Source organism: Anser anser (assembly GCF_964211835.1).
Source record: "Anser anser genome assembly, chromosome: 1".
NCBI classification, from domain to species: Eukaryota; Metazoa; Chordata; class Aves; order Anseriformes; family Anatidae; genus Anser; species Anser anser.
The window spans coordinates 150,708,256-150,721,624 of NC_139720.1; the positions used below are offsets into that span (position 1 = coordinate 150,708,256).

Sequence of the window (13,369 nt, forward strand, 5' to 3'; positions counted from 1 at the left end):
AGGCAAAGGCTCCCTGCAGCTGTGGGTATCTAGGCCTGTGTGAGCATCCCACATCATTATCCTTGGCCCTTAGTCACTGCAGTTTCCCATCTGTGCAGAAGCCTGTCACAGCCTGGAATGGAGACTGCTCATCTGTATTGGATGGCAGGAGTGCCTGTAGGTCATGCATGCCTCTAACATCTCCCCAGAAAGCTGTTTACCCTGCCTTTAAGGTAGATCCTTTGAGCCATGGTCAGGTACAGGATAAGAGCCAGGTCAGGTCAGGGATAAGAGCCAGTCTTGACTAATGTCACAGAGTAAGAACTGACTTTACACCTCTGTTGGCTTGGGACATGCTGCAGTGCATTGCATTTGAGGCTAAAACAGGCTGTTTGGGGCTATTTGTTCTGGTGTAACCTGTCAGAAAGCTTAAGTACTATGTATCTGCCCCCCCCTCCTTGCTGAGGATTATTGGACTTAGAGCAATCCAACAGCAAAAGGGTCCTCCAAAAGGAAGGACAACTACTTAATTTGCTGTGTATCCAAGACAGTTATGCCAATAGCCCACTGGTAACTTTTGGATTATTGAAGTACCCTCTCCTGTGATAGTCTATGTCAAGCATGCCTGCAGCCTTGGGGCCAGTCACAGTGGGGTGCATTTGCCACTCCTTCCCAGTTACCCTCTCTTCAAGTTCAAGTACAGTTAGCTGTCGGGATCCCCCTGTCACTCCAGAAACACAGATGGGGTCTGCTGCTTTCTAGCTTGCTGGCATTAGGGTACACTGGTGCCCGCTAGAGTCTTAAAGCCCTGTGGGGCTGATGTTCCAGGCCATTGAGTCCACACAGTCAGATAAACCTGGTTGTCCTTTTCTCCACTTGGCTGGAGGCACAGCTCATCTGGTCCTGGTCACAGTATTCGTTACTGTGTCTGGATGACTGCCCATGGAAACTGGAGCAGCAGTTTTCTCAGAAGACACTGCTTTTGCAATTGTTCTCCTTGCAATTCGTGTACCTCTAGGGTCAAGGTAGATTTTTCCATCCCATTTTTTCATGTCCTCTCCACGATCACGCAGGTTAAACTGCAGGGTGGCATGTGGTGTGTACCTACTATATCCTCTTGAGCAGAGAGCAGTGCTTGCTCCTAGTAGCTGAGATACTGGTTTGTACAGGTAAGGGAGTAGGACGTAACCTTATTGAACTGCCAGAACTTCCAGGACAGCTTCTGCACAGCATTCTTGATTGGTGGGCCTTTGGGGAAAGCTTCTCAACAGCTGAGATGTGAGTCTATAGGGAGGGAGAGAGGCTTTTTTTGCATTGCTGAAGTTGGCCAGCCGATTAGTGTGGCATATGTTCGTTGTCTTTCCGGCTCGTTACTGCCAATGAGTTGGCATAGAACAATGGGGCACTCCATACAAACCTGTGCTACAGTGGTTGTATGCACTTGACTTAATCTGGATCTTTAGAGAATTGGTCATCGTACTGCAAGTCACCATAAACTCTCTCCAGCGTGGCTAACTTCCTTTAGTACTGGATACCCGTCTCCATGGAGGTCCACTTGCTTGGGTGACCTCTTCCCTGAAGGGATAGTTCTCTTCCACACCTAACAGGACTTGCCTCTGGATGCTGATGACTTGTGACCATTATCCCATTGCTCTGTCAACATCACCTTCCCTCAGAGGGATCCAGCCGCTTGGCTTCCCTGCGCTCTAATTCCAGGCTACTGGCCTTCTTACTCCTGCACTGGAGCAACCAGGTGACGGGGTGCTCACCTGGGTGATACACAAGAAGATTGGTGCCATCTCACAGCTCATACCCACAGCCCAGTTGCTGGGATCGGGCCCTTTTCCGCTGGGCAACTTTCCAGCCCCTCATCCCTAAGCCCACACCACTGCTCTGGGGTTCTGATGCAAATGCAGCACCCAGCATTTACATTTGCTGGCTGTCACTTAGTCAGACTTGGCCTGTTGACCTAGCCTATGCAAATTGTCAGGGAGCTGGTCTGCTTCAGGATAGATGGCTTTGGAGACCCTAATTAGTATTGTCTGCAAGCTTACTGAGGGTGGACTTGAACCCCTTCTCCAGATCACTGATGGGAATACTGAACATCCCTGGCCTCCGTATGGAGCACTGGGGAACCTCTCTGGCGACCAGCCACCAACTGGATTGAACTCTGCGCTGAGTCTCTGAGCCCAGCCACCCAGCCAGTTCTTCAGCCAGCAAACCTCTTCAAGCCCTGATCAGGCAGTCTCTGCAGGAGAATACCACGGGAAACTCTCAAAAGCTTTACTAAGATTCTAGTAGATGATGTCCACAAATGAGCCGGGCAGGACCTGCCTTTCATAAACTTGTTCTAAGCACAGCTGATCACTTGATTGTCTGATAAATTCTGTACAGGACAGAAAAACTACAGCAAAAAGGCATTCAGTGCCTCAGCCTCATCTGCACCTTGTGTCCTCCGTGTTACCCCTTGCATCTGTGATACACAAGAGCCAATAACACAGGCTCAGGCGAGGATCTCTGTGAAATAGCATTTTTATTAGCAACTGCACTGGCAGGCATCCTGCAAGCGGGAGTGCGGATTCCCTATTACCTGACGCTTAATTCCTCCCCTGTTTCCTCATTGGCTGAGTACTACAGGTTCACAAACTGCTCGACGCTTGTTGCTATATGTATTGTATATCTGTACAATTGCATATGACCAACCATTAATTGGTTGTTTTCCTTTTTTTTCCTTCTCTCAGGACTAGAGGGCCTGCGATTTTTTGTTCTTGCGGATTTTGCACTGCTCGTCCTGTATTTCTTCACTGTCCCAAAATGAGGAAGACAGCTGAAACTTCCACTGACCCCTGATCTGCTTATCGTAATGTGAGAAGAATTTTTTTTTCAGACAGGGTCTTCTGTGAAGCTGTTTTATTTGCTATGGCAATGGTGGGCATCCTGCAAGCAGGAGCACACAGTAAAAGTTCATCTTAACCTTATATTCCTTATTACTGACACCTGATTTCTCCCCTTTCCTCACTGGCTGAATACTACAGATTCATAACCTACTCGATGCCCTTCTATACCATATATGTACAATTTTATTTGACCAACTGTTAAATTTCTCCTTTCCTTTTTTCCTTCTCTCCTGACTAGAGGGACCGCAATTTTTGTTTTCACTGATTTCGTACTGCTCATTCTGTTTTTCTTAGCTATCGTCCTTATTTTGCGACAGTGGGACCTTCCTCTTCTCTGCTTAACACACTCCCCATTGTTATGCTACTGTCATACCTGCACAATCGCTTTTGAATATGCGCGGTTAGTGGATTTTCCACTGCAAAAACAACTTCTAGTGCAAAAACACTACTTTGTTTCTCACACATAACCCCCACTGTTGTACCTCTGAAATGGCTGCAGAATCACTTTTGAACATGCAAGGTTAGTATAACATTTTGTTTGCACAAACATATTTAATTCTCATGCAGGGCATTTGGTGGAGGTCTTAATAATGTGCATGGTCCCTCAGGCAGACTTTCAATCTCTTTTGCGATTTCTTCCATTTTTCTTTCTTTTTCCACGTTGTCTGGATCTTTACTCCACAAGGGAAAGGAAGGTTCACCCAGCAATGGTTCTCTGCGACAGAACAAAAGGGTTTTCAAAAAGAAAATGCGTTAATACGAATCGACAGGCTAACATTAAAGAAGTCTCTCAGCAGAAATCCCAGCAAAGAGCTGCCCAGAGCTCCTTGTGCTCCAGGATGTTCTCGCTAGAAATGCTTCCCTGCACAGAGCAGCAATCTGGCAGAGACTGCTGGGAAAAACCTACTCACCGTTGTCTCATCTTCAGCAACCACTTCACTGAGTAGCCCAAAGCCGCCAGAAGGAACAGACACACAAGGATGGCCAGCACCACAACTGCGATGCGCTCTGGCACCCATTTGTGATCTGAAACCTCTGCATTTTTTTCACCGCCAGCCCCTGGAGGAAATGGGACAGTCACACGCTTTTAGGAGTTCTGTACCACTGACAGTCTCGCAGTGTCTTTGGCAAGTCCGAGCAGTTATCTTCACTTGGTTGCTTTCCCTCATTCTCGTGTGTTAGCGCTAGAGGACAAGGATGACCAGGTACAGTCATCCTGAGCAAGAGCCCACTCGTGAGGGAGAGGCTGAATGAGGGTTATCTCCAGCAGTGTCTTTGGGAATGAATATGCATGCCTTACCCATGCAATTTCTCCCATGCTCCATACCCCTATTCTGTAGAAAAGACGCAGAGCCAGCATTTCTGGCCAAATCTGCAAATAAAGGCAGAAAAAAGAATAGCTTTGTCTGTAAGATACTGCAAGATACATCTTCAGCTTTGAATGGCAGCAAACGCAGTTTGAACTCGTAACTACTCCCCAACACCTGTCATCCTCTTCGCTCTAAATGTTTACTCTTACTCCAAAAGAAGCATTGGCAACATAGCATTGGCAACTTGGGATGTCCCTGTTGCTCAAAACCAGGATCCATCCTAAAACTGAGGGAAACATTCTTTATGGGAACAGCTGAAAACAAACATGGAGGAAGAAAGCTAGTGTGAAATGCTGCAATAAACAGCTTCCTAAGAAATGCCTGCAGAGTGGCTGGGTTGACCTCCTGGGTGTAGCCTGGCAGCTCCCTCATGAAATATATAGAGCCAATGTACCCAGGTGACCTCTCCAAAACTCAGAATCAGGATTCCACTGAAGAGATGCAGAGCCAGCACCTGTGGCCACATCTGCAACCAAAGGCACACGAGAACAGCTCCTGTCACATACTGTAATAAACTCCTTCAGCTTTGAATGGCAGGAAACACTAATGCTGCCTGACACCCGTTCCCCCCTTCCACTGACGAGCACGTGGCAGTGTGGTACCAGATGCCAGCACGGGAACTGTATTGGCATAAAACTCACCATGTGCACAGCTCCTGGGGAAAAGGACCCCCAGGAGTTCACCCAGGCTCTAAACTCAGCCCCAAAAGCTGCTGTCTTTGCAGACAATGCTGGAAGAAGCTCAAGGCTTCAGCAGCTTGCAATGCAGCTTCACGAGATAAAGAAGCCTTACTTGATTCCCACTTTGCTCTTACATGTATCTGAGCATCAGTGAAGAATGTATGAAGGTACATTCCCCTGAAAACAAGACTGAAAATAAATGCTGTCACTGCAAAGCCAATAAAGGTGGGCTGCTTACCCCTGGAAAAGCCTTGATGCTTAAGAAAACGGTACTGCCGAGATGGGCGGCCTGCAGGCAGAGCTGTAAGCAAGCAAAGACAACCAAGTTTTTCTCTCCATGTTGTGCTAGGCTCCCCTGGAAAGGGGCTACAGAGACTGGAAGGGGATCACGTAATGCCGTGGAAGCCACAAGTGGCTAACGTTGGGTGAGCCCTGACCAGGGCCCAGACAAACACCGAAGGACAACAATATAGGCAACTCACCCCTGGGATTCCCCCAAGGCTCAGAACCAGTTTTCAGGGGAGAAGCTGAATAAGCGCTGCCTACATGAGAACCTGCAATGGAGTACAGAAGAGGAAAGCCTTCGTGACACACTCTAATAGGCTTCATTACACGGGATGTGCAGTGACAGCACAGGGACGATGGGATCCACACGTGGGACCCAGCAGCTCCCCAGATGCTGACTCAGGGCAATAGGCACCAGCACTCAAAGACCCGCTGGACAGACAAGGCTGTGCTTGCCTACCGGGGGGCCTGTTACGTTCCCCAAAGCAGGAAAAACCGAACAGGGAGCTGCAGAGGACAACAGGGTGTCATTGCGCTGCTCACAGTGCAGAGCGCCCTGGCCAGCAGATGGCTCACCCAGCACCACCCCATCTTCGCTTCTCGGCTGTGGGCTGGGGACCTGGCAGGGAGACCTGGCGTTGTTAGGGGAGTGCTGCAGGGGAACAGGAGAAAGGCTGTTGTGCCTGGAGTCAACAGCAGCTGAGCTCTTCCCTCCAGGCCATATCCCTGAGGCCCCAAGCTGGGATATGGGGAGATGCTCAAGAGCCATTGCCCCCCACCCTGCAGTAACCAGGCACAGGGCAGCAAAGCTCCCATTAGCGCCAACGGCTTCCCTTATGGCCCTGCCAGCCAAGACTGCTTGCCAGGCAGCCCCAAGAACGTGGTGCTGGGCCCAGAGCCAGCATTGCCAGAGCATCCCTCACTGCCAACCCTACCTGGGCGCAGTCCTAACCATGGGATAGTCAAGGTCTCCCCGGGACATGGGGCCACCAAGAGGAGGAGAACAGAGAGAGAGAGAAGGAAGAGCAGGCAGCAGCTGGAAGTAGCAATCCCCTGTGCTTGCCCCATGCTACCACTTGCCAGCAGCCAGAACCTGCTTTGCACCCTCTAGGCCACGAGCACAAGGTGGCTATGACAGGACGTGCTACGGGACCTCTGCATGAATTCATGGGGCCCACTGTGACCTCACAAAACATCTGCAATGAGGTGGCAAATGCTCTGCGGGGGTAGCTACAGCAATGGAAGCAGACCAACTGGCAGCACAGAGGTAAACCTACTTGTGCTGCTCTAGTGTGGGAGGATATTGCTGCCTCAGTAGAAAAGATACGTAACAGAGATGCTCACGTGCCCAAGAGTCATGCCCCCAGAAAACATCATAATAAAGAGGTGGACTGAGCTTTGAGAACTCAAGTGTCTCACGTGGATGTCTACAGGGGACGGTAAGGCTGAGCTGTTTGTAGCTCAGTGGGCCCATGAAGTATCAGGACATAGGGGGAGGGATGCCACATGCAGAAAGATGTGCTTGTGATCGAGGGGTAGACCTGACCATTGAGGCCATCAACACAGGTCACCACCTGTGAGTGCTGAAACCTGCGCTGTGTGTGATCAAAGGAGCCATGAAAGTGAAGTCTCCCTGAATAGGGGGCGCTGGCTGGGATATCAGTATGGTGAGGCCTGGCAACTCGCCAACAAGCCTCTGGAAAGGTTAAGAGATAAAACAGAGTGTTAAAGACCACGTCACATGCATTGGGTGCTGGGACATGGAAACATTGGGACATGAATTTACCAGAGGGCACTTGGCTTCTCACTGCAGGGAGGATACACGCTCCGAAGCGTGCACAGAGAACAAAGCTGGTGAAGGGATCGGAAGACAAGACGAATGAGAAGCAGCCAAGGGAACAAGGGTTGTTGGGGTTTCTTAGTCTGCAGAGAAAGAGGCTGATGGGAGACCAGCCAGCCAGGATGATGTCACTCTCCTTGGGTGACAAGCAATAGGACCCAAGGAAACAGTCTCAAGCTGCACCTGGGCAGGTTTACGTTGGATAAAGGGAAGAATTTCTTCACAGAGGGAGGTGGTCAACCATTGCAATGGGCTGCCACAGGAAGTGGCGGTGCTCCCCCAACCCTGGAGGATTTAACAGACATGGATGTGGCAGTACACATGGCTTAGTGAGGAGATTTGGTAAGTCAGGTTGACAGTTGTACTTGATGGCCTTGAAGGGCACTGATCTCGCTTTGCCTGTTCCTAGGCAGGGGTCATCACCACTGTCTGGCTGCCTCCGACAGCTAGCCTGAGGAGAACATTCTGAGTGCATGGCACAGACTAACAGGACAACCCAAGATTGCCCAGAGCTGGACAAGAGCTATTGGCAAATCTACAATGGCCATGGCCATTTTGGCCATTGTTCCTCCTTCCTCCAATCTACCTGGGTCTTCCCTCTTCAAGACACTGTCAGCATTGCCTAGCACATGCTATTTCACATGCCAAGCCACTCCAATGAACACTTCCCTCCCCCTCCCCCCCCAGCAAATGCTCACATTCCTGCACTCACAATCACGTCCGCACAGCCACATTCCCACAGCAGCTTCTTAGTTAGGAAAGGATTTTGTAAAATACATTCTCATTTCAATAGACTGTATTTAATAAAATCCTCCTCAGCAGAATGAATGAAGCAGCTGTTTTGTTTTTTCCTGTCATTTCTTCTCTTTTCTTAGCTTTGCCAAACTTTTTGTCCTGGTTTCAGCTAGGATAGAGTTCGTTTGCCTCCTAGTAGCTGGTATGATGTTATGCTTTGGATTTAGGATGAGAGTAATGTTGATAACACACTGATGTTTTAATTGTTGCAGAGCAGTGCTTACACCAAGCCAAGGACTTTTCAGCTTCTCGCTCTGTCCTGCCAGCGAGCAGGCTAGGGGTGCAGCAGGAGCTGGGAGGGGACAGACCCAGGACAGCTGACCCAAACTGGCCAAAGGCGTATTCCATACCATCTGAATTCATGCTGAACAATATATAGGGGTGGCTAGCTGGGGTGGGGGGGACTGACTGCTCGGGGATAGGCTGGGCATCAGTCAGTGTGTATCACTTGTTTTGTATGCATCGTTAGTAGTAGTACTATTATTATTATTATTTTCTGTTCTAATAAACTGTCTCAATCTAAACCCACAAGCTTCACTTTCCTCTTTCTCTCCCCAATCCCAGAGAGGGAGGGTGGAGGATGAGTGAACAGCTGTGTGGTGCTTAGCTGGCAACTGGGTTAAACCACAACAGTCCTTTTTTGCCGCCCAACATGGGGCCAGAAGGGTTGAGATAACAACAGATCTGACTAGTGTGTGTTAAAACAAGATTTTTATAAGCATTACATCAGTTTAATAGTTCCTAATCACAATGCTGCTTTTTGTGATCTCAAGTCTGCTGTGCCAGTTTTCCAAATTGAGTTACATAGCACATTACTTAGTGTGTATGTTCCCTGTCATAGTGCTTATCACTTCTGGGGGTTGGTACAGGGTTATTATTTTGCTGTACTGTGTAACACGGGCTTATGGTATGACAGAATTACTGGCCGTGAGACTGATCTGGTATTTGTACTCAGCATTGTCATCAACTCCATACTTTGGGAATCCTACCTCAGAAACTGTAAATAATTACCCCTTTCATGCTGCTTCTTCAGGGAAGAATCTACGGAGGGGTCAGGGGAAGATGTTTTTTTCCCATGTGTTCACTATCCCTTTTGTCTCCTCCAGGCGAGTTAGGGTAGCTTTCCAGAACTTCAAATATCCTTGCGATGTTCAGACCAGCATGTTCTCCTTGCTATGTCTCCTGAGTGCACTTCAGGTTTTGTCTAAGGTTAAACAAATACTTAAGAGTGTCATCCAGAGATCTGTCCTGAGGCAGTATACTTATGAGTGGCAGGGAGAGGGGGAGGATAGAGGCAGGCATCTAGAGCAGTGGGACCTCCAGTGCTTTGGAAATTCACCCCCGAACACCTAAAACCTAAAAAAGTGGTAGAGCGCTTGAAAAAGGTGCGTCATCGCCCTGGCAGTACCAGACATACAGAAATCACTGCAACATGCTGGGGCTTGGCCTATGCTTACCGAGCTGCATTCGATGCCAATATAACCCCAGTGACAGACCCTGCAGCCACTTCAACCTGAGACAGGCCCAGCAGCCACTCCAAGCCCTAAAATGGGCCCTAAGGCTGAGCCAGGGAAACAAACTGTACCAGTGTCAGTTGCACCCGTAACCAAGGTGAAAAAATAGTATAGAGTCAGATCATTTAATACGCAGAGAAACTTCTGCTAAGACTAGGTATGGAGAAGACAAGGCCAGGCCATGAGAGGAACAGGAGGATGAAGATGTCACAAAAACAGCAGTATCTAGCCAAAACCTATCCCAGCGTGAGCTACGAGATGTGCGAAAAGATTTCGGTCGCTGTATAGGTGAGCAGCTTGTCACTTGGCTGCTCCGGTGCTGGGACACTGGAGCCAATTGTCTGGAATTAGAGGGCAGGGAAGCCAGGTGGCTGGGATCCCTTGCTAGAGATGCAGGACCACCTTACAGCCTCTGGAGGCATCTCCTGGCAGCTGTGAAGGAGAGGTATCCCTTCAAGGAAGAACTATGTCTTCCAGGCAAGTGGACCACTATGGAGAAGGGAATCCAGTACCTGAGGGAATTAGCCATACGGGAGGTGATTTATGAGGACCTAGACAACGAACAAATACCCACAGATCCAGATCAAGTCAAATGTACACGACCCACATAGCAGAAGTTTGTACGGAATGCACCATCATCATATGCCAGCTCATTGGCACTAATGGCCTGGGAAGAGCAAGAGGAACCCACAATGGATGAATTGGCTGAACAACTCTAGCAGTACAAAGAAAGTCTCTCCTCTTCCCTACAGGCCTGCATCTCGGCTGTGGAGAAACTTTCTGAAGAGGTCCACCAACTCAAAGAGAATTTATCTTCCTCCCCACCTGTACAAACCAGTGTCTCAGCAATCAGGGGTAAGCATCCTTCTGTGCAAGGAAGATGACAGAGTGGGTACACACCCTGTGCCACCCTGTGGTTTTACCTACGTGACTGTGGAGAAGACATTAGAAAATGGGATGGAAAAATCTACCTCAACCCTAGAGGCACGAGTACGTGAGTTGCAGAAGAAAACAATCAGGGAAAAAGGGGTTCTCTGAAAAGCTTGCTGCTCCAACTTCCAGCAAGCAGTCCTTCAGACACAGAAACGAAGATTCTGACCAGGATTAGAGGGGCCCTGCCTCCTGCCAGGGGGAGGAAAGGGACAATCAAGTTTATTGGACTGCGTGGATTTGATGGCCTGGCACATCAGACGCACGGAACTAGAAGGCTTTAGTAGACACTGGTGCACAGTCTACTGTAATGCCATCAGGCTATAAAGGGCCACAACCCATCTGTATTTATGGGGTGACGGGGGGATCCCAGCAGTTAACTGTACTGGAGGCTGAAGTGAGTCTAACTGGGAATGAGTGGCAAAAGCACCGTATTGTGACTGGCCCAGATGCTCCATGCATCCTTGGCATAGACTGTCACAGGACAGGATGTTTCAAGGACCCAGAAGGGTTCTGCTGGGCTTTTGGCATAGCTGCCTTAGAGACAGAGGACATTAAACACTTGTCTACCTTGCCTGGTCTCTCAGAGGACCCTTCTGTCGTGGGGCTGATGAGGGTCAAAGAACAGCAGGTGTCAATCGCTACCACAACTGTGCACCGGCGGCAATATCGCACCAACCGAGACTCCCCGATTCCCATCCATAAGCTAATTTGTCAACTGGAGAGCCAAGGAGTGATCAGCAAGACTCATTCACCTTTTAATAGTCCCATATGGCCAGTGCAAAAGTCTAATGGTGAGTGGAGACTAACAGTGGACTATCGTGGCCTGAACGAAGTCACGCCACCACTGAGTGCTGCAGTGCCGGACATGCTAGAACTCCAGTATGAACTGGAATCAATGACAGCCAAGTGGTACACCACAATTGGTACACTGATTATATCGTTATGCGGTGATACAGCAGAGAAAGTTTTCGAGAAAGGGAAGAAAATAGTCCAAATCCTTCTAAAGGCTGGTTTTGCCATAAAACAAAATGAAGTCAAAGGACCTGCACAAGAGACCCACTTTTTTGGAATAAAATGGCAAGATGGACATCAGCAAATCCCAATGGATGCGATCAACAAATAACAGCGATGTCTCCACCAACTAGCAAAAAAACACAAACTTTCCTAGGTGTCATGGGGTTTTGGAGAATGCATATTCCAAATTACAGTCTGATTGTAAACCCGCTCTACCAAGTAACCCGTAAGAAGAATGATTTCAAATGGTGCCCTGAGCAATGACAAGCCTTTGAACAAACTAAGCAGGAAATAATTCATGCAGTAGCCCTTGGGCCAATCCAAACAGGACCAGATGTAAAGAACATGCTCTACACTGCAGCCGGGGAGAATGGCCCCCCCCGGAGCCTCTGGCAGAAACAGCCTGCAGAAACTCGAGGTTAACCCCTAGGGTTTTGGAGTCAGGGATACAGAGGATCTGATGCCTGCTACACTCCCACCAAAAAGGAGGTATCAGCAGCATATGAGGGAGTTTGATCTGCTTCGGAAGTGGTCAGTACTGAAACACAGCTCCTCCTGGCACCCCAACTGCCAGTACTGGGCTGGATGTTCAAAGGAAGCATCCCCTCTACACATCAAGCAACTGATGCTACATGGAGTAAGCAGGTTGCACTGATTACGCAACTCAGCAGGCTCAAACAGGAAACCCCAGTCCTCCAGGAATCTTGGAAGTGGTTATGGACTGGCCAGAAGGTAAACATTTTGGGGTATCACCAGAGGAGGAGGTGGCCAATACTGAAGAAGTCCCACTGTACAACAAGCTACCAGAAAACAAGAATATACCCTGTTCACTGATGGGTCTTGTCATACTGTGGGAAAGCATTGGAGATGGAAAGCTGCTGTATGGAGTCCTACATGACATGTTGCAGAAGCTATTGAGGGAGAAGGTGAATCGAGTCAGTTTGCAGAAGTGAAAGCCATCCAGCTGGCTTTAGATACTGCTGAACGAGAAAAGTGGCCAGTTCTCTATCTCTATACTGATTCATGGATGGTAGCAAATGCCCTGTGGGGGTGGTTACAGCAATGGAAGCAGAACTGCCAGCACGGGGGCAAACCCACCTGGGCTGCTGCATTGTGGCAAGATATTGCTGCCCAGGTAGAGAACCTGGTTATAAAGGTATGCCATGTAGATGCTGATGTGCTTCAAAAATCAGGCTACTGAAGAACATCAGAACCACCAGCAGGTGGATCAGGCTGCTCAGACTGAAGTGGTTCAGGTGGACCTGGACTGGCAACATAAGGGTGAATTATTTATAGCTCAATGGGCTCATGACACCTCAGGCCATCAGGGGGGCAGGTGAGCGAACAACTGTGTGGTGCTTAGCTGCCAGCTGGGTTAAACCACAACAATGAAGCAGCTGTTTTGTTTTTCCTGTCATTTCTCTTTTCTTAACTTTGTTTCACCATTTTGTTTTCATCCACACTGTCAGAATTGCTCTGATGGCCAGACTGAGGTAAACAGTTGGAAGACACAGAATGAAGTAGCTTTGTGCTTTAGTAGTTCCCCTCCCACAACTCTGAGGAACCCTCCCACACTTATTCAACAGTACAGAAGTTAAGTCACTAACTTGTCTGGGGTCCCCCTCTGTGCAAGTGAGGGGGACTAGTGTGGACAGGGTCTTCTTCCCACTGCCAGAACCAGGGCACTTCAAGAGTCCTCGAGAGTGGGTAGGATTTACAGGTTAGAATCCATTTCTTAGGACTGGAAATTGCCATCTCCAACTCTGAGAGATCTTCTCTTCTAGGGTGAAAGCAAGCTTCGTCTGGCACTAGTTGTCTGCAACAAAGTTTTGGAAAAGAAAATTAATTAAGAAGCAAATGGTAAAAATGTCTCTCAACAGAAATCAACAGCCAGGCCCTGGTCAGCATTCTGAGTGCATGTCAGAGTAACAGCGGGACCACAACCAACCAGGGCTTGGCCAGAGCTAAGGAATAGCTATTGACAAATCTTCAATTGCACACTCACATACATGTGCACACGGGCACATTCTCACAGGGGCAGCTAACTTAAATGAAATGCATT

At 48.8% G+C, this 13,369-nt stretch overlaps 1 protein-coding gene across 45 annotated transcripts in view; it reads right to left on the bottom strand.

Annotated features, from left to right (window-relative positions):
* Positions 1-3,408: 3,408 nt before the first annotated feature.
* Positions 3,409-13,369, bottom strand: part of LOC310892886 (uncharacterized protein) — a 151,038-nt gene continuing 141,077 nt past the window's right edge. For 26 of the 45 annotated variants that reach the window (XM_083821127.1, XM_083821142.1, XM_083821139.1 and 23 more), the window contains 5 exons: positions 12,915-13,123; positions 5,409-5,480; positions 5,165-5,227; positions 3,788-3,935; positions 3,409-3,591 (listed from right to left, as the gene is read on the bottom strand). In XM_083821127.1, the coding sequence (XP_083677253.1) occupies positions 3,429-3,591; positions 3,788-3,935; positions 5,165-5,227; positions 5,409-5,480; positions 12,915-13,062 (594 nt within the window). In that variant the 5' untranslated portion in view covers positions 13,063-13,123 and the 3' untranslated portion in view covers positions 3,409-3,428. Of the gene's footprint in view, positions 9,051-12,914; positions 13,124-13,369 lie in introns of all 45 variants that reach the window. The other 19 variants (XR_014578561.1, XR_014578562.1, XR_014578563.1 and 16 more) reach the window with 15 other exon arrangements.